Source organism: Peromyscus eremicus, chromosome 20 (assembly GCF_949786415.1).
Source record: "Peromyscus eremicus chromosome 20, PerEre_H2_v1, whole genome shotgun sequence".
In the NCBI taxonomy this organism is placed as follows: Eukaryota; Metazoa; Chordata; class Mammalia; order Rodentia; family Cricetidae; genus Peromyscus; species Peromyscus eremicus.
In genome coordinates, this window is record NC_081436.1 from 11,644,613 (window position 1) to 11,666,510 (window position 21,898).

Genomic DNA, 21,898 nt, shown 5'->3' on the forward strand with positions numbered 1-21,898 from the left:
GAAATCAGGGCAGGAACTCAAGCAGGGCAGGAACCTGGAGGCAGGAGCTGATGCAGAGGCCGTGAAGGGGTGCTGCTTACTGACTTTCTCCTCATGGCTTGCTCAGTCTGCTTTCTTATAGAACTTGAGACCACCAGCCTAAAGGTCGCCCCACCAACAGCTGGCTGGGACCTCCCTCATCAATCACTAATTAAGAAAGTGCCTTACAGGCTTACCTATAGCTGGATCTCATTATGGAGGCATTTTCTCAATTGAAGTTCCCCTCCAATGACTCTAGCTTGTGTCAAGTTGACATCAAACTAGCTGCCACACTAACAAACATTCTGAGAAACAAATTTGAAGGGAAATTAAAGACAAAATAAACCTAAGCAAGGACATAAAAAGACCTCCCTCTACAATGAAAACTTTAAAACACAGAGAAACCAGAAGAAAGTGAGAGTCTAGACAGTGGAAGGACTCCCTGTACTTATGGATTGGAAGAATTAACATTGTGAAAATGGCCAGCCTACCAAAAGTAATGTGCTGATCCAATGTAATCCTAATAAACATGTTAATGGCATTCTTAAACAGAAAAATCACTCATATGGAAGTATAGGACACTCAGGGTAGCCAAGATAACCATGAATCAAAATAACATAATGCTGGGGGTAGGGAGTGGGGAATTGCCATATCTGGTTCCAAGTTATATAACAGAACCATATCAGTAAAACCTATGTGGTCCTGGCAGAAATACAGATATGTGAATCAATGGAAGAGAGGACCCAGAAATAAAGCTACACAGCTAATTTAAGGTTGCCGGCAGCCTCTCCAACAAATGGTGCCAGCAAAACTGCTAGCTCCTTATGGTAACTATTACAGCAGCCATCAAAGAATGCAGATCAGAAGGACATTGAGATCCAACTCCCCCCAGTCAAAATCATAGTCATCAGGAAGACAAAGGACAACAAATGCTGAAGAGCATGGGTGAAAAGGGACAGCACACACCGCTGGGGGAATGTCAACTAGATCAGCCACTACGGAAAACAGCTTGGAGGTCTGTCAAAAAACTAGGAACAGACCTTCCATATGCCTCAGCCATCGAGAGGTATTTTCACACCAATGTTTATAAAAACACCCCTCACAACAGCTAAGTAATGGATGGAGTCAATGTAAGTTCTAAAAGAGGAATGAATGAAGAAAATGTGCCTCATATACACAACGGAAATGTTCGGTCATAATGAGAAACAAATAACTTCCCTTCCTGGAGAATGGAGGCAACTGGAGATAATCAAGTTACAATCACAGATCAATCTGTGATAAACACTGATCAAAACCAACTTGAGGAGGAAAGTGTTTATCATACAAGGTCACGGGCCATCACTGAAGGAAGCCAAGGTAGAAACTCAAAGCAGGAACCTAGAGCAGAAACTGAAGCAGAGGCCACAGAGGAAGACTACCTGCTGGCTTGTGTCCTAGGAATTGCTTAGCTTTGTTGAGTATTTAGCCCAGGCCCAGCTGCCCAGGGATAGCATCACCATAGCAGGCTGGGCCCCTCCTATATCAATTAGCAATTAAGAAAACGCTTCACAGACATACCACAAGCCAATCTGCTGGAGGCAATTCCTCACCTGAAGCTCTCTCTTCCAAGGCAACTTTAGTTTGTGTAAAATTGACACAAATTAAAGAGCACCGAGAGCTAACTCAGTCTCAGGAAGACATGCCACACACTTTCTTTCAATTGTAGATCCTGGATAGTATTGGTACGAGAGCATTGCATTTACCGATGTGTGAAAGTGCAAGTGAAACCATCTAGGAGACAGTGGGGGCTAGTGAGAGGCAGAAGGGTTGAGAAGAGGAAGGCTAATAGGACAGAAGGGAGACTGTTCAAACACATTATCTACATGCGTAAAAATGATCTTATACAACCCTGTATGAAAATAACAAGAATCAGTTGTACCTACTACAGAGTTGAAAATATAGATATATCAAAGAGATGGGTGGCAGATAGAGGATAGATAGATAGATAGATAGATAGCCCTAAACATCACCATTATAAACACTGAATCATAGGGAATTCTAATTTTCAGAAGAATCAGAATGTGTGAGTAAAATTCTCCCATTTAGTTTAAGCCATCCTATATTATAAAATGATCTAGTATCAAGCATAATAAATATTTTTTGGGGGGGTTTACTATTACATAGTCCTGGCTGTCCTGGAACTCACTATGTAGACCAGGCTGGCCTCAAACTCACAGAGCTCCACCAGCCTTTGCCTCTTGAGTGCTGGGATTAAAGGCATGGCATAATAAATGATTTAAGAATGAAAAATAATTATATTTGTGATTTTAAGGTAATTATATATGCATATACTCATAGTTTTAGAATACCTACTACTTGAAATATACTTAATGTAAAACATATAATTACCTTAAAATCATATCATGTGACAATCTCAAGAAAGTAGATACAGTTAGACTAGACTGTCTCCAGATTCCTATCAGATTTGGTCATTTTATTATATTTAATGATAACTAAAGAGAAGTAAGTAGGCTCATTATAGTAACTGAGACCCTAACCTGTTTCTAAATGTCAATTTCCCCAGCTTGTGAGAGATGCACAAACCTGCCACTTTGGGTCCAAAATAACAGATACTTTTGTATATTTATCCCAAATCAAGATGATTCCGTTCGCAAGTTTCACAATTAGGTAGAGGCCAACAGTGTGGATGGAGTACAGGGTCCCATTGCGCTCACAATCCGCATTTTCGGTAGTTTGAACTGTTGTTACTTTACCATCTTGTAAGACGATGTTTTGATCCTGTAAATTAAAAGGAAGATTTTACAAAGAGCCCTTTCAGTTAGAAAGTTCATAATCTGGGAGAAAATTCAAGCAAAGATGAGTCATATCACACCTGGAAAGCCACGACGACTTTTCTGGAACAGGTGAGCCCGTTTTCACAGCATGGGACACTCTCAGTTAAAATACGGAATGTGCCGTTTTCTTGGCCACAGTAATCCTATTAAAAGTAAATTACAATAGTTTATGAGTGTCAGGAACATAAACTTCAATATCTACAGATGATTTCTTAAATGAAATACATCATATGCTGTGGTGAAAAATTCCTAAAATGCAGGAGCTTGGCTGTATTTGTGGCTAGGCATCCTGCAGAGTTTACTCTAATTAGCCTATTTTAATTCAAAGCTAATTCCATTGCTTCCACACAAGTCCAGACTTTACCGTAGATGTCTATGTGTTTATGTCATATATAGGAATCATTAGTTTGTTTGGGGGTTCTTTAAATAGCTAAGGGTGGTTCTTTTTCTTCAGTCATTTATACAAAATTTGATCAGCAACCATAACTAATCTACAAATGAAAAACAACCCAAACTTTACCCACTAGATGATAGCTTATCGAGGAGCTTAATTGCATCTAAAAAGCATAAACACTGAAATCACACATTGCATTCTTTATCAATGGCATCCTCTAGTTAGTAGTTTAAGCCGTTCGATTTACTTAAAGCTCCCCTTCTCTAGCTGTATTATAGGAGCAATAATAGTTGTCTAGCAGTATTACAATGATTTAAAAAACAATAAATTTTGTCAATGTCATAGGCAAGGAAGCACTTGGGAAATTCTAGTCACCATCTCTGCTGCTACAGCTAGGATCTAACATTCACTCACTAGGCACTTAATGTGGGCTACAATGTGTGCTCCCGTTTGGATTCGAGCAGGGACTATTTTCATGCACATTTTATGGATGCAGAATCTTAGACTCTGAGACCTAAAGGAACGTGGCCACAGTCCCACATCTAATGGAGCTAAGCCAGAAGTCAGTAGAGCCACCCGAGGCAGCATCGCACTGGAAAACACTCCCCCTTCTAGAAACATATCAAAACTGAAAAAAAAAAATTCCCCTGTACTCATGAGCATAGGAAGAATAATTATGAAGGACAGAAAAACTTATTATAAAATATACCTCAAGGAATTACCTCAAGGAATGTGTACTGGCAGAGCCCATCAAAGCTGTAACTTTCTCCATCGAAGGTTCTGACATGTCCTTCCCCATAGATGTGGCAAGTTGTTTGACATTCATTTTGGGTACAGTTCCAAGACCCTTTTATGCAAGTACTGAAAGGAGAAAATTGAAGAGTGATAACTATTTTTGCCATGATTTATGTATTTTATTGGTTTGTAAAAAATCATAAAATGTGTCTTGGCTTAAAGAAATTGTAGGTATCCTAATTATATTGTCTAGTGTTCATGTTATGTAATACTACACAAAGGGTTTTTTTGAAAAAAAAATACTATCTTTTGCTAACAAGTTGGCCATTATTCTTTCTAACAGCCCTAGGCATGACTTTCTCATTCCCATAAAAATATAACAGCTATCTATTTCTAAATATCTAAAACTAACAAATTGCAAATTCTTTATTACATACCACTCATTGCAGCCAACAGAAGTAACACTTCCTTGTTCATATTCTCTGTCACCAAAAGAGCAGGGACAGTCATCAGGATGTATACATATTCCTTTAGAGTTACGGACCATTCCTACTGGACAGTAGCACCCACGTTTGCAAGGCAAGTCTCCCTACAAGAAAACATACAGAACCGACACTCTGTCATCATGTTATATTATCAGCATCAAGTTAAATGTATTGATTTAGCCACTGTACATCTGGGGCTCAAATTTGACAAATGAAACAGATCATGCATGTACGCAATGATGTAGCTATCTTTCTCAGAGATTATGGCTTCTATTTACCCTGAAAATTTTCATGTTTTAAAAGGCTCCACTCTGAGGTAATGTTACTCACCTCAAAATCAGGTATATTCCGGGTGCTACATGTCCTTTCAGTCCTTCTCTGTGCCTTGGGATCTTTGCAGTCTACATACTCAGCACCCCTGGAACAGTTTTCTGCAAGATAAAATAAGAAGTAATTGTTAATCAAGAGCTCCTGATCTGTTTTTGACCACTTTATTAACAGTTACTTAGGTAAGAAGGAGGAGTTCTAGCACATGCCTGTAATTCCAGCATTTGGGATGCTGAGGTAGAAGAATTGCTGTCCTTTCGAGGCCAGCCTGGGTTGTTTTATAAGAGTCTAGCAAGATAGGGAGAGAGAGAGAGAGAGAGAGAGAGAGAGAGAGAGAGAGAGAGAGAGAGAGAGAATGATTAGATAGATAGATAGATAGATAGATAGATAGATAGATAGATAGATAGATAGATAGATAGATGGATGGATGGATGGATGGATGGATGGATGGATGGATGGATAGATAGGTAGATAGATAGATAGATAGATAGATAGATAGATAGATAGATAGATAGATAGATAGGCAGAGAGGTGAGGCAACAAGAGGATCAGAGGGAAAAGAAATGAAGGCATGGATTGGAAATCAAGCCAACAAGTACTATAATAATAGCAATAAAAACCACTTACGTATGGTCAAATCAAGGGGAGTTTGGCAAAGAAGCACTCCATCCTGGCAGACACTAGAAATAGAAGGAAACCATTTATTTTTATCTCTTTAAACATTAAAGTTTAAGAGCAATTGGACAAATGTGACTCAGTTAAAATAATATATATATTTATTATTATTATTATTATTATTATTATTATTATTATTATTATTATGTATAACCTTACAAGTACTGCAGAAATGTTCAACTTCTATGGATGTCAGAAAACTTCATGGAAAGTTTAACCGCAGAATCTGATCTAGCAGGGAATATGAAACACTGATGGCAGAAAGAACAAGGTGTGTTTCAAAGGTTACTAAGAATTTCCTGAGGATGCAAGCAGGATAATACTCAATGGGGGAAGTGAGTAAGTTGGGACAAGATCATGTATGGCCTTAAATGACATGCAAGTGTCTTTCTGTTCTTTCAGCAACTGTCAGTTATTTGTCCAAGAAGGCTAGTGGCCCAACTAAAACTCAGCTTTACCTTAGACATTCCGGTCACAGAGCAGGGAAGGTGATTCAGGTAGAGAGGAAGTCAAAGGAAAGGAAAGAAGAGTTAAGTAACCCAGTAGTGTTGGCAGGAGTTGCTGGTGGTCTGGATCACTAGTACTGAGATGCCACTGCTGTGGACAGACAGCCTGTGGTTCATCATCACTTGACTGCAGTACAGAGGGAAAGAAAGCTTATCCTCAAACCCCAACCACATGTCTGTGAACTTGGAATCTAGGCCACAGCCTGGCTGTTGTCTAAGTTTCTAGCTTAACCTTGTACAATAGCTCCTGTGCCCAATAATTTTTAAGCACTTGCTATATCATTCTTTTCACGGAAATCATTCTCCACACATCGGTTTTGTCTGGAACAACAGTCAGTGCTTAGGAGAATTCCAATTCCAGCCTCCTCTGGGTGAAAAGTCCGGGAACAGGAAGAGAGAAACATAGGAATGTAAAGTGATAGTCTGAAGAGATGGAAGCTGACAGCCATCAGCTCTGCCGGCAAATAGGGATGAACTTTGAACTATGGTTTTCTTTGCTTTACAACCAGCAGATCTGTCTTTGTACAATGGCTCTCAGCAGCCAGGGGTTAGCTTTTCATGATAACCCTCCTGCCACTTACAACCAACAACTGCCGTAGAATAAAGTTCACTTTTACTGAGGTCTGCGTGACTCCCAGTACATCCCATCCCATCCAATAAACTTTACCCCAGCACCCCTATGTGATGACCCGCTTTGCCTTGTTTCATACCTTTCCCTGCTATGGGAAAACAGCCATGTCAGGAAAGTGCAGGTTTCGGGCAAACACTATTAATTGTGTCAGGAAAGACTAGAGGCTTCTACAAACATCAATTAGCTGGAATTTTCTAAGACCTTGTTAGCAGGAATTGTAAATCTTAAAATGCAATATGTCTCTAAAAGTTTGACTTCAAAATTGTAAAAATTTTCTTGTCCATGCCTAATGCTGACCTCTTACTATAAAAGGGGGCTCAAAACCTGCCCCCATTTGCCATAATTCAGAAGCCCAAACTCTGGCTACGGTCCCAGTTAACTGGTAAGCTTTTTCTCCCCATGGTGAATTTTTGGAATAAAATTTGTTTCTGGTTTTTAGACATTGTGGTCTGTATCTCATTATTTGCACACCCCCCCCCAAAACCTAACATGGAAAGCTTCTCCAACTCCTCAGACAGTGACTGTTATTACTTTATTGTAATAAACACCTAGCTTAGTTTGTGTGTGTAAGGCAATGACTACTTCCTTTTGAAATTCTAGCAATCCATACAAGCCCTAGACATAGGCACTTAACAAGTATTTGCAGAATGCTACAGACTAAAACAGTAGATCTGAGTATAAAATCATTTTGCAATGTCTCTTTATAAAATCTGCCAGAACATATTCCTCCTGATGTTTAAAGCAGAGTAGAACCGACCATGTATTGTCACTATGGTACAGTGGGTCCTCCAGAATAAAAGAAGAACCAACCAGCTGCAATTATAAATGGAAAATGAAAAATATGGTAGATCTGAGGAAGACTTCATACCAGCAAGAACACATTTCCTTGTCAGTGTCATAACAAGCATCTATGTTATCTGCTGTGGGCATCATAATGAGTGTCTATATAATCTACTACATACCATCTATTGTCATCAATAAGGATGGATTTGCCAGGTTGCACAATCTCATCGTTAACATAGCAGTCACACTCAGATTTCTGAACACAGTTTCCTTCACTGTTCTGGTACATCCCCTCAGGGCAAGTGCATCCATCAACTGGAATGTCTTCTATATCACAGCTTCTGTCTCGTTGTGAGAGCGATCGGCAAGAACTGTTGCAGGTTTTCACTTTGTAGTCAAACACAAGGCCACTTGGACAAGAAATCTCTGTGGGGAAGAGATAAGAATAGTTACTATGTGTATGTTCAGGAAGAGAACTTCCTTCACACTGATGTTTATAAAGAACAAAGTAGATTATTCATAATTAAAGTTATGAGTGTAGAAAAAATTGATTTGCTCATTGGTTTATTTATTTTTTTATTCATTCTGTTCAGTCAATGTTTCAGACAAAGCCCACAGGCAGGGTAGGCAATACACACTGCTCTTGTGTGGTTTATGTTCCAGTTTTAAGGACAACTGTGGCATGTGCCATAAAAGGGAAGATGCATATACTGTCTCCACGCACAGCTAAGATCTGTACTGAGGGAGGAGAATGGGTCAATTAACAGGGGAATTGAAGCCCAGAAAAGGGTAATTCTACACGAAGACAACAGCCTAAGCTGGGGGACAGCATGATTCTCACAAAGAGCATACCAAAGGTGGAAGCTCCAAGTCCAGGGGCACTGTCAGTGGTCATAGGACCCTTTAAACCAGGAGAAACAACTGGCATTGTTTTATGTCTTATGTGATTTTACTTTAAAGATTATCTGAATTTCACCCTAGAATATAGATTAGAAGGAGCAGAAGGGAAATACCAAAGAAGGTCATTACAATTAGACAAGCTGAAAAGAAAGGGAAGAGATTTCCTTTTGCTAAATTAATGGCAGAGGAAATTTAAGCTGTGAAGAGATCCTGGAGGGAAGGTGACCAGCCCTATTGCTGATTGGACATGGGCCATGAAGTGCTGAGAAGTCTAGAGGATATCACTTTCCTCAAATCTGCAGGCTTTTATGAGACAGGATTTTGTTATATAGCCCAGGCTGTCCTTAAACTCACAGAAATCCTCCTGCCTCAGCCTTCCAAGTACTGGGAATTGGAGCACAAGCCCCCATGTCCAACCCATTGAAGATTGTTTTGGTTGCTGTTATTCTTTTCTCAGGGTAAATCTTTATGATTTCATATTCAAGGAATATGATACATATTTTAACTATAATATTTGGGCTCCAAATTTACAAATGAAAAATTATGTAAATTTCAGTATACAATAATTAAGCATATTCCTATAAATATCGATCATCTTAAAAATACAAAAACATTAAGTAAAGGAATGAATCAAAATGTTAAAATTCAAGATTTGCCGATGATCGTTTGTTGGAGGGCTCTACTGCTTAAGGTTGCAGTTCACCACGTCTGGATGGCTCTCTGAGCTCAACATACTATAGAGGACTCCCTTTGCAGCAGGACTCCCTCCCTACCCTGTTTAGATAGTGTCTAGACCCGGATGTCTGACCTTATTTGGAAGCTGTCCCGGAGTCTGGATGCCTGACTTATTATAAGTGTGGCCTTTGCTCCCTGCAAGTGCTCCCCTTCTCCCCTTGCTATCCATATGATAATCACATATTGTGCTCCAGCTGTAAGGTAGGACCATGCTGCCAAATGCAAATTAGGTGATACCCCAACCACTGTCCCCATCTACATATTCCCCTTACTCTGAAATAAAGTTGAGCTGTAACACTGAAGCAGACTCCCTAAGGACTATTTCCATTGTACTCACAGGCCCTGCATGCTGCCTCTGCTCCCTGTGTCCTTGTGGACTGGTGGCCAAGAGACCACAAGAAAAAGGGAGACCCCGTAATTGTTAAAAAAAATAGTTTTTGAAAGTATTGGGTACAAGTTTGTAAATGCATGTGTCTCCGTAGCCCAGCACAGGTGCACACAGGAAGCAGAGGAGGAAGCAGAGGAGGAAGCAGAGGAGGAAGCAGAGGAGGAAGCAGAGGAGGAAGTGGAGGCATCTGCCACAGACAGTCACTCTCCTACTCACCACATAGTCCAGCTCTCCAGCCCGCTAGATATGTTTCCTTCTCAGCACATGCCTTCACATAGTTCCCTAAAACTGTACACAGGCAGTCTTGGCTGTTTTCACAAGAGCACGTGTATTTTTTGCATTCCTTTCAAATAAAAAGATATATATACATATTACATTCTAAAGTGAGTCAGAGGAACAATCAATTCGAGTGTAACAGCTGACTGTATCTCCAGGCATCCCTGGCCCCACAATTAAATTGTACTTTGAGACATTCAGAAATGTTTTTAAATATTTAAAATAGCTAATTAATTATTAATCCACTTTAAAAAGGAAAAAGGAGAAGTTATTCAATGTTTTTCTTGTTTGAGATTCTTCCCCAGTATTAGATTTATAAAGTTAGTGCATCTAATACTTAAGTAAATCATTAGACTCGCCAGGCAGTGGTGGTTCACGCCTTTAATCCCAGCATTTGGGAGGCAGAGGCAGGTGGATCTCTGTGAGTTTGAGGCCAGCCTGGTCTACAGAGTGAGTTCCAGGACAGGCACCAAAACTACACAGAGAAACCCTGTCTCGAAAAAAACAAAAACAAACAAACAAAAAGCCTCTAATTCTATTTTTAAGCATATACCTTAATCTATTGACAATAGTAATAATTTGAAAATGTTTAAAATGTGCATGCTTCGTCAAAATCAGCAAAATATTTCTAATAAAGGCCGGTAGTGCTAGACCATCACATACCTCATAGTAGAACTTGGGGTTCACAGTTTGATGGCAGGCAGCAAAAGGCCCACTTGAATTGAGAAGAATCCCACAGTTACTTTCAGCAAACTCCTCTGGAAGGAAGTGAAAGTGTCCAAGGTTAGCCTCGGTAATACCAACGTGTCTTTAATTTAAAGGAAAGCTGTATATTTCTCAGAGATCTACCTCTATGAAGAGTTTTGCCCTCAAAGTAGTTGCTGTGATGGATCAAATTCAATGTCACTATGTTTAAAATAACACAGTGCAAACAGAGCACACTCAAAAGTAAAATCTTTATTACTACGGGCTTCTTCCAGTAACCCGTTTCACATTTCTCTGAAATGTAGTTTCTATATATAATGAAGTACATGACATCTTAAGTGTCCCTTTGCTGTGCACTAACGTGGCTCACCTGCCACCTCTTCTGCATTACATCTGCGTCACATGACGTAGCATCACCAGGATCAATAAACAAAATGTATTTTCTGAAAAGTGTTTAACTGATACGTTTTTCATTTATAAATATCTACCCCACACTAAGTTCACAGAAAAAAAATTCATAAAAAGGGAGGTGACAGCAAGTGCTTTCCATAATGATTTTAAGCATAAAGGAGTCTGACCTCATGACAGACAGAGAAAGCACCTATGATCAGTATTCTGGCAAATATGCAGCAACCTGTCACTCCACTTTTTCTGAAACTGTTACTATTAATAACATCTTCTCCAACTTCAGTTTAATTTATGCTGTTACTAATTCAAATGTAATACACCGAAAATCAGATTTATTTTATATACACTACAACACGCTGGCCTCTTTTCTACTGAACATTAACTTTGCTCCTTATAAGAAATGCACTCTTTTCTGTAATCTCATAACTCTTTTACTGAAATAACCCCAAACTAAATAACACAGCCACTAAACCTCCCCAAATAGAAATTATAACAATACTTCTACCAACTAGTTGTCAATTTGAAATTAGTGGGTGATATTTCCATTTGGGACTGCCTTAATAATTTAAAAGAATATTATAAATTGATCAGACTCTGTTTTATATATATATATATATATATATATATATATATATATATATCATTTTGAAAAATCTGGTTAGCATATTCACAAATTGTAAGCTTGCTTCCACTGCATTTCTTATTTATAAAAGGAGTGACATGAAGCCCCCATGAAAACTGCCACAACCACAGGAGGCATCTCAGTGTCACTGGTTTCCAAGTGCTTAGATTGCTGTGTCATCTGTGATCCCTAGGAAGTCCAGGGCCTCTGTCCTGTACCATCTACGTTTGTATTAATATAGACGGTGGCCACATCATGTCCTCTGCGAGTTGGTATGGGAATAAACAAACTAGCATCAGTGAAAGCCTTTAACAGGCTAAAACAGGAACCACGTATGTGTCAGGCTGTAGTTAGGACTGTGTTGGAACTGGTATTACTGAACAAGTGGTGTACATCACGGAAAACCAATGATCATTTGCACCACTAAAAAAGGAGGGGAAATGAATAAGCCGAATAATTTCTAAAACCTCCTCTAGCCCTATTGTTCTGTCACAGTGTAAGAAAGAGAGGGTATGGTAAAAGACGACAGAGATGAGTTACCAATGAAGAATGGGTTTTCTAGACACATACCCAAACCAGACTGCTTCTCTATTTCTTCTAAAACTGGGACAGGGTGAGAAATATGAGCTAGAGGCAAGGTGATCTGATGTGTTCATATGATTATCAGCATAATTCTATAAGTACCAGCACCAACTGTGAACAACAGAGTTTGATTCTCAATGGCTGTCACCTGTTTCGATGCTGACACAGGACGAGGGGCTCCCCTTAGGGCAAGACATCATCTCCCAGGAATTCGCAAATGCCTGAGCTGTACTCTCCAGAATTTTCTGACTGGACATGAAATCATCTTCTGCCTTATTGTTGTAGGAACCACAAAGACCTGCATGATGTCAACGACACAGAGCAAAGGTTAGTATTTCCACCTACTCAGCCTTTTGGCTACTTTACTGAAAACAGTGTAAGAAATACTTGAAATATGTTTAGTTAATAGTGGCGCACATTCATTAAAATCTTATGTCACTTCAGACTTCATTCATTGGTCTTTCACAAAAATTCCAGAACACAGAAAACCATGTGCCATACATAGGTACGTGGTTGCTGGTCATGGTAACTTTAGAGAGGGAAATCGCCCTAAGGCTATGTGCCTTCCTTGACAAAGCTGTCCAGTCCACAAGTTGCTTTCTTTGTCTATATGAAAATACCTTACCTTTCAAAGTAAAAATGTAGCATAAAGCTTGTACCATGTATGCATTAACCCTTCTATGGGACTTGCCATTTATTTGTTCAACCTTTATGACTATAAAGAGGAGCTCATTTTTATTTGATGTGAAACTTCAGAAAAATGAATGAGCATGTGGTGAGACCTAAAGGCAAATAGTAATCACTTGCCCCTGAGTTTTAAAGTTATACATACTGTATTTTCATTTATTCAGCTACATGCCAAGGTCTTAACATATACACTACTAGTAAACGTACATATAAAGCACATTTTCAAAATGTTAACTAAGTTACAATCCTTAAATATTTTTAGATTTCCTTTCATATGGATGTGTGCATTGCCTGCATGCATGTAAGTGCACCACCTGCATGCCTGGTACCCATGGAGGAAGATTGAGCATCAAATCAGCTGGCAGTGGAGTTACTGATGGTTTTGAGATACCATGTGGGTGCTGAGAGTTGAACCAAGGCTCTCTGAAAGAGCAACAAGTGCCCTAAACCACTGAGCCATTTCTCCAGCCCCTAAATAAAAGTCTTAATTCAAAATTTTTAAATGCATGAATTGTTGAACACCTTTTGGTATTGATTCTGGATGGACAAAGGTTGATGGTTACATTGTTCTCTTAAATGCAGGTTAAACAAACCGGCTGAACACACAGCAGGTTAACAGTCTCATGTCATATGTGACCACTCAGAGTGTAGGAGGTATTTTTGTAATATTACATTGCCACATTAAATGAATGATACTGGATCTTTGGAAATAACACTATTTGGCAGACTTACCAACAGTGTCTGTGAATGCATCAGGAGGCATGGACACATACAACTGCATCACGGGAGAGATTTGTATTTGCATTTTTAGGAGAGAGAGTACTTCTGCTTGCATGTATAAAGAAGATGCATTGAAGATCTGTACATCATCTGTTGAATAATAATTTACCATAAAAATTAGCATGTCAGTTTTAAAAACCAAGTAAATAAATGTGTCTTGCATGTGTTTCTAAATGCTGTTGTTCACCTTACCTGAATAGTAATAACCTTTAATTCTAACTCCATCCTTTGTGACTGTCCCATCACTATTGAAAACAAATCTGCTACCTGAAAGAGACTAATATTTAAAACACTTCGTTAGCTCAGCATGGCTTTAATGTGCTACATGAAGCTGAAATTTTAAGCCACTAAAACATGCTGAATTATATAGCATAGATATATAAATATCTTTGCAGCCTTTCTTATACTATGCTTCATGCTTTCCATATCAGCCCTGGAAAGGAACACTTGTCTCCAATTTACAGACAAGGAAACTGAAACCAAGGTGATAACCGTTTGTAAGTATCAGCACCCAGGCAAAGTCATTATTCTTCAAAGTTTCAGACTCTTTTTTGCACACGTGTGTATGTGTGGCAGGGGTGATAGAAGGTGGAAGGCCACAGACTTGAACCAGGTGTCTTCCTAAATTGCCACACACCTTGTTCTTTTGATATATAGATTCTCACTGAATCTGAAGCTTGTCAATTTGTCAAGACTGGCTAATCAGCAAGCCCCAGGGCCCTGCTCTGTCTTTGCCTCCCCTGCCCTGGAATTATAGGCAATGCAGCTAGGCTGAACATTCTTTTTTCTCACATGGATTCTAGGGATGAAGGCCAGAAAAAGTATCAATCGAACCATCTCTCCAGTTCCCAAACTATGTTTTATTCTTTTTTTTTAATTTTGAATTTTAGTGTGTGTCGAGGACAGGGGAGTTACATGTGTGTGGGAGAATGTATGTACCTATGCATTTTCCTGCATAAGTCAGAGCAAGGCATTAGGTATCTTGCTCTATCACTCCTTGACTTATCCCAAAGAGATAGGGTCTTTTGCTTAACCTGGATCTCACTAGTTTTGGCTAGGCTAGATTGTCAGCAAGCCCCAGTGATCCTTCTTCCTCTGACCCAGAGGGCTGAGGCTATGGCCTAGCTATTCCAAGGTCCTCGACATTGGACCTCAGATGCCCATACATTTGGATCCAGTTCTCCTACTCACTGAGACAACACCTCAGCCCTCTCCAGACTTTAGTTTGTGAAATCATCAATCTGATTTTCCTTGGGCTAAATATTCAGAAGGTAAATACTTACGGAGTTTTGAAGAAGCGTAACACTCTTTAAGCACGATCCTGTCTGACCATTGTCACATGGATGAAGTTCAACACTAATAGAAATATTTTCATTCTGTAAAACAATTATTTTTTTGTTCAAGAATTTTCTCACATGCTATTTCTATGTGATTTATTTACAATGAACTTAAATCTGCACAGTTTCTCCATACAATCTCTTCAGAATCTAGCAACCTCATCCAGCCCCCTGGCACACCCACAGGAGCAGACAAGCATCTTATAAATGGTCTGGGTGTCGTGTGGAATCTATGCTCCATACAACTGATGGACATTTTACTACAAAATGTTTTATCTTCACTCTTGCATCCAATATAATTGTGGTGCTTTGTGGGGCTTATCAGGAATTAAAGGTAAAATGGCTTTTGAATCCCTGAGTAGTCTGTAGAATCTGTATAGATACAAATGCAAGAGGTTTTTAACTTGGAAGGCTGTAAATTTTGGTGTGAAATGTCAGGAGATTTCTAGCTCTGACATGCAGGTCTCTGAAACACTGCTCTGAAAACAGCAAGCATTCTGTATGCCTTAGTGGGTTTCTCTTCTTCTTTCCCCATCCCTAGTCCTCATAGAGTGAACAAAAGGAGCATAAGAAGAAAGAAAAAAAAACAATGTTTGATACACAGGAATCATCACTTTGTAACACAGATCTTGAGTAGTAGGAACTACATTTGGTGGAACTTTCCCATATCAACCCCCTCCTCTCTTTTTGCAGTACACAAATCCAGTTCATCTTCATTTCTTACCAGAAACATGAAACACAATTCATTTTTCTCCTGTCCACTGAAAGCAGGAGATACAAAATGGAACTACCCTGTTATTGGGCTTCAGATTACTGGAGATTGTAATACTAAGAAGAGTCTGAATGTAAACACAGCAGTCATCCTATAACGGGGCCACACTGTATAATAAAGGCTAAAAATATTCAGGGAATAATGAAGAAGATGCTTCTAGGACATACAGGACCAGATTATATAAAGTACTGTTGACTATACGCAGACAGGCAGAAGAGTACAACAACTTTCCTATGTACTCAGGAATCCTAATTTGTTCACAATTAATTTGTTCACAAATTAGGATTTCACTTGTTTTAGCCAGAAATTTTCAGAGTGTACATGCTATAACATTAATGTACAATGATATCAATGTCAATTTTGTGACAGAAAACAGACACTGAAATGTATAATCAATAATCCAAAGGCTGTTTGCTTCTTATGTCTTTATATAGTAACTCCATAGGAAAGGTACTTCCTCCCAGCCAGCCAGATTTCCTAGTGTCAGAAGGAACTATGCAAGCTGCTGGAAGAGTAAAGTCTTGTACGGCAGTAAACCCTGTGAGCTACAATTGATACACAGGAATCATCACTTTGGAACACAGATCTTGAGCAGTAGGAACTACATTTGGTGGAACTTTCCCATATCAACTCCCTCCTCTCTCCTTGCAGTATACAAATTCAGTTCATCTTCATTTCTTACCAGAAACATGAAACACAATTCATTTTTCTCCTGTCCACTGAAAGCAGGAGATAGAAAATGGGAAGTGCTGCAATAGTGGCATGAATATCATGGGGGCAATTAACATCTTTCTGATTGGTGTTGAGGCTTGGCTTGCTCCACAAGAGGGAACTCATGCCTGGAACTCTAACCCTGACCAAGAATCTGTGTTGGGGAGATGATACGCCCTTGGGCAGAACCTACTACTCTTAGCATTCAACTGTACCAAATGTCTTTCTAAGTACCTATCCTTACACCCATAGATTAGACTAGTTTTCACCTCTCATCAAAGAAGCTTGTTTTTGCACTAGGTAGTAGTAGAGATTCAAATTGGCCCAAGTATAAAAAAAAGTGACTACTGAATTATTATCCCTAAATGAAACATTCATGTCACAACCCTTCCCCAAGAAGACTCGAGGAACATCATAGAAGTAGGGGAGGAAAAAAATTGTAAAATACAGAAGTTGTGAAGGACTGATACAAACTAATGTCTTCTGGACGTAACAGAGTCATTTCACTGATGATCACATAGCAACTGTGGCTGTCTACACAAGACCCATGCAACATCAAGCTGTCAACATTCCAGTATAGACAGGGGAAGAGCTCATAAGGTCCCACTCCTGGCTGAAGAGCTATTGAAAGTTGATGGTTACTGAGAGGGAAGGAGTCAGTTTTTTTTATGGATGTAGTCCTTAGTAGGTTGCCCATGTTCCAGTGGATAACCCAATACCCATGTGCGTAATGTAAGTGACAATTGCAGTCAATTGGTTACAAAGAAGAAGAGGAGAAGGAGAGAAAGGAGAAGGAGGTGAAGGAAATGAAGTTGATTTGCAGGGACATATCTGGGAGGGTAAAGTGGGAAATAGATATGCTCTAAATACATTGTATGCATGTATGAAATTACCAAAAATAAATAACATAAAATGAATTGTGCTTTAAATTAGTTGAGAATTTGCTCAGTTTTCACAGATGTAGGCAAGTACTTACATGAATGGCCAAGAAGTGACAGTCTCCAGGGTGGCTAAATACATTGTTATCAAAAGTGGTAAATAAGCTCCCTTCCACTTTGCATATTCCAGTACATAAAGCTTCGGTACAAGACCACTTTGCTTCTTGGCATGTGCTGTGGAATATAAAGGTGAGTCAAAGGTAAATTTTCTGCACACTGAGTAAACACCATGACATTAGAACATCCCATCCAAAGCTGATATGTGAGCAAGCCCCATCAGCTCATTTCCCACCTAGCAATAGCCCTGATACGGTGGATCATTGATTTAATATCATGATATTTTAAACTACTTCAGTTCCTTTGAGGAAAAGTAACCATAACTTCATGAATTAACCATATATAAATCTTATACACTGGATTTCAGAGGTTTGTCAACGTGCTCTATTATTAGCGAGAAAGCAACTGGTACAAACTACGGTGTAAACTTGTACTTTGTAGTGTCATACAGAGGCGCAGAGGTATTAAGAGATGTACAGAGGCCTTAAGAAGACATTACTTCTCAAAACATCAAAAATAGAACTACAGCTATTGCACTCCTGGGCATAGACCCAGAGACCTCCACTCCCTACGATAGAGATATTTGCTCCACATTTCGTTGTTGTTTTACTCACTATAGCTCAAAAGTGGAGCCAACCTAGTTGTCCATCAACAGATGAATGGATAATAACAATCTAGTACATATATGGAAAACTATTCAGCTCTAAAGAGAAGTATACTCACAAAATTTGCGAGAAAATGGAGGGACTTAGAATGTATAATAATATTAAGTGAGGTTACCACAGAAAGAAAGAAAGAGACCCACATGTTCACCCTCATATTCAGATCTTAGCCTATAGTGGATAGACGTGTAGCTGTAAACCAATGTAATGTGGTTAAAGTGTAACATGAAGGAGAAGAGGAAAGGCGATAAAAAACCAAAATGCTTACTAACGAGTTCATGTATGCTGTACTTTGTGCGAGGCCTTTGTGTGACCTCTGAAGGTCTAACACAATCTCCATACAAAGTGATCCTTCAGTGAGCAGTGTCCACAAGTGACTGTGAGGGGCTGTTCAATTACTGGAGACCTTCACTTTAAATTATGTGTTTAGGTGTTTAAATATTCCTGTAGTTCTTCATAAGCACTACCAAACTTAGCATATTTATGCTTTAAACACAAGTTCAGTTATCCAAATAGTAGGGTGTGAAGATTAGTAGAAGTGTGTTCAAAATCATCATAATTTTGAATTTCTGAGAATTCCTGGGAAATTGATTTATTGCCCCGAATCTGTAAGAGTAGCATGCCAGAATTTAAAAACACTGACAATTTCTTTTTGTTTGTTTCTTTCTTTCTTTCCCATGGCATGCTATAATTCTAAGTGGCATCGTTTTTGCTGAATAAAATTTGAATAACTTTAAGCATGAATGAAAACCTTGATATTATCTTCACGTTCATAAAATGTAATCAAAAAGCACACACGTACCATTGAGAACCACAGGGGCCTTCTCGGACTTCTCCTGGTTTGTACACTTTTCCATTAGATTCACAGGGGCATTTTTCCTTTAATACACACTTTCCTTTCTCACCAATATCATCCAACAGATAACCTAGCATACACAAATAGATGTAGTCTTAAAATTATATGAACGTCAATGAATTCTTTGACAACTGTAGCCATTCCTGAACTCTTTCTAAAGCGAGTGAAGGTGTGTCGTGAAATGCTGCTTTTTTTGTGGAAGTGATCGTTTTCATTTTGACTGACAGGAATATAGATGAAAACCTTCTGAGTCTGAGTTACTGCCCCATAGAGACAGGACCTATTAAGCCCAATGTAGTCTGGTGGAATTCAGGAACTCAGTACTCAGAGATTAAAAACGCACATGAGCTTTGAAAGTATCTGACACTCTTGAGTAGGTTGTCAGAGGATAGATAGGAATAATTCACCTGCTGCAATAGCATTTTGGAGCTACAGCTTGCTATACTCTGCCTAGTTTTTCTGTGTTGATGTGAATATGCTCAAGGATAAATTACCTTCTGGGCAAGTGCAGCCACTCACACATTCACTGTCTTGAAAAGGAGCCACATTAGAGCAAGTTGGAGGATTTGAAGGTCCACATTCTTTGTAAATGTGCTTTCCTGGACATTGTTGCTTTTCTGAAGATGTAAAGAAATATGTATACTCAGAAATGAAAGGAAAATAAGCAGAGTAAATATACAGTTACCTAATCATCCTTTCCAACGGGATTCATTGAGTCTGCTTTTCAAAACACAAATCAATCTTTCTAGACACTCCATAAAACTAAATGATGCCAACTTCTCAAGCATTATTTCACTGATAGTTTTTAATTTAGAGGGAATGTAAATGGTACCATTTAATTTCATCACATGTTGAATTTGATATTCAGTTCTATAAAGATTAGCCCAAACATCAAAGTATAAATTATACTTATACTTTGTATAAAGCTCATATTTTAATTTTACTAATCTTTTAAAATAATTTAACAAGAGTAGACTACTAAAAAATAATCAGTGGCATTTTATAGGATTTATATTTCTCCCCTTATGCTTTGCTGATGAGCATACTAATTAAGACCTTAAGACAAAATTCTGCAACAAGGCTCAATAAATGAGCCTCAGTCTCCTCATAAACACATGTTAGAGACAAGACTTAATTAGCTCTCACTCCTTTTCTGGGCCTTAGAATCATTCAAGAAAACTGTTTTTAGAAATATTTTCAGATATAAAGTGAGTTCTTTAAGAAAGCATTTTTTTGTAACCTATTATTGCTAAGAAAAAAAGCACCTACCACACACTACAGCAGAATCATCTCGCCAGTGTTCAAAGACACCAGGACCATCGTAGGCACACAGTCGGGCTAGTTCTGAAAAGGTGTTACATGTAGTGCCCTTGCCTCCTCCGGTTCGACAATACTCATCAACGCACACCTTTTTGTACTCACTGGATGAAGGGGAAACCTTCCCACATTTCTCAAAGTAAGTTCCAATAATTTTGTCACAATACTGCAAAGCAAAGCACATTTCATTAAAACGTAAGGAAAAAAAGGGCAATAGGGTGGATTTCTAAGAAAAGATAGATACAGAAATTTTGTTTGTCATAATATAACATTCTGTAACTCTTGTGGAGTAGGGCCGATGAATTCTAGTTGAAACTTTAAACTTAGGTTGTATAATTGATAAAGAGAGTCCCAGAAGAAAGGTCTACCTCTGACACTTCAGATGGCTATGATGGCTTCAGATTTATTTGTTTGATTTATCACCTAGATTTATCCATCTGTCTCCTACACTGCAGTGAGTCTTCAATCTGGAGAAAACAGGTGGGTAGGATGAAACTTATCAATGCTAGGGAATGCACGGCACTGGTGGAAAAGCACAATTCCCAAAAGAGATCCTGGCCCTGAACTGTCGATCTGCTTCAATTTGATGAGCAGGCAGGCGGATAGGTAACCATAAACTACAGTGTCCTTTTTTAGCGGAAATGATATTCATTTGCTTTTATACTACAAATAATTTATTTGTCCTCTGTCAGTAAACAAAAGAAAGACATATTATGCTGTGCCTCAAAACATTTGAATTTCAACATATTTCAACGACCACATGGTATTTTCTGTTATCAAAATTTTTTCAGAAAAACATTAAAGCTCCTGTTTAACAACTGTGTAGTTTGTACTAATTTCAGCCGGGGAAGACTGATAAAATCTACACACACACACGCACACACACACACACACACACACACACACACACACACACACACACCAAATCAGCTGAAAATAGAATCATTGAGAATATTTTTCACAAATCGCTTTTGGGAATTTTCTCCTATATCTCCATGGCTGTTTTAAAATTTGTAGACAAGAATTGCTATTCTGCTGAGACCATCTCAGTATCCGATGGCCATGTCCTTGTGGGAGCCATACTGATCTGGGTAGTCTGTGCTGCCATCTGAGGCCATGGAGACATCTGGCCTGGGCCACTGCCTAGGGCCATGTCTGGGTCTGTGGTCCTGCTGCAGCTGGGGTTTGTGATGGTGTCCGTGGCCAGTGTTAGCACAGGGGGTCATAAGTACCACATGTGTGGAAATCCGTGAACTGCTTTGAGTCAGCCCACCCTTCGCTAGCCCTAGTCTAGATGACCCTGGTCCTTGCTGGCTGGACACTGCAACAAGAGAGCTGGCCCTGCCTTTCAGGGGAGAGTTGCACCCAACTCCCCAAACACATACTCAGGAAAGATAGACCTACCCCTTACCACTGGCATACAACTCACCAGGGCAGTACACTAGAGCTGAACCTATTGTTGGGGTCTCTTGCGAGATGACTCTGAGGATATGAGAGTAGGAGAGCTGACCCTGCCACCCCCTCTATCTGCCATGTGGTGGTACGAGTGAGAAAAGATGTCTCCGCCCTCCCCCCACCCCTGCACTTACCCAATACCACCTGCAGCAGGTAAGAAAACTGGCCTCACAGCTCCCAAGTGGGATCTGCACCCCTTCTGGGCAGTATACTAGGCTGACCCTGTTGTCAGGATGTATGTGAGCTGGCTCTGGGCGCATGAGGGCAGCAGAGCTGACCCCTCCCCTTATCTGCCATGTGGCAGCACAGATAAAGGAAAGAG

At 39.3% G+C, this 21,898-nt stretch overlaps 1 protein-coding gene across 1 annotated transcript in view; it reads right to left on the reverse strand.

The window, feature by feature from the left end:
* Nucleotides 1-21,898, reverse strand: part of Muc19 (mucin 19, oligomeric) — a 194,988-nt gene that overhangs the window by 146,206 nt on the left and 26,884 nt on the right. Inside the window, exons 17-33 of the mRNA XM_059247992.1 lie at nt 20,074-20,287; nt 19,299-19,421; nt 18,751-18,874; nt 17,268-17,403; nt 14,755-14,847; nt 13,664-13,748; nt 13,424-13,561; nt 12,153-12,302; nt 10,351-10,445; nt 9,628-9,754; nt 7,568-7,814; nt 5,421-5,473; nt 4,797-4,897; nt 4,419-4,570; nt 3,969-4,107; nt 2,891-2,995; nt 2,602-2,796 (exon numbers count right to left, since the gene is read on the reverse strand). Of these exons, the coding sequence (XP_059103975.1) occupies nt 2,602-2,796; nt 2,891-2,995; nt 3,969-4,107; nt 4,419-4,570; nt 4,797-4,897; nt 5,421-5,473; nt 7,568-7,814; nt 9,628-9,754; nt 10,351-10,445; nt 12,153-12,302; nt 13,424-13,561; nt 13,664-13,748; nt 14,755-14,847; nt 17,268-17,403; nt 18,751-18,874; nt 19,299-19,421; nt 20,074-20,287 (2,277 nt within the window). The remainder of the gene's footprint in view (nt 1-2,601; nt 2,797-2,890; nt 2,996-3,968; nt 4,108-4,418; nt 4,571-4,796; nt 4,898-5,420; nt 5,474-7,567; nt 7,815-9,627; nt 9,755-10,350; nt 10,446-12,152; nt 12,303-13,423; nt 13,562-13,663; nt 13,749-14,754; nt 14,848-17,267; nt 17,404-18,750; nt 18,875-19,298; nt 19,422-20,073; nt 20,288-21,898) is intronic.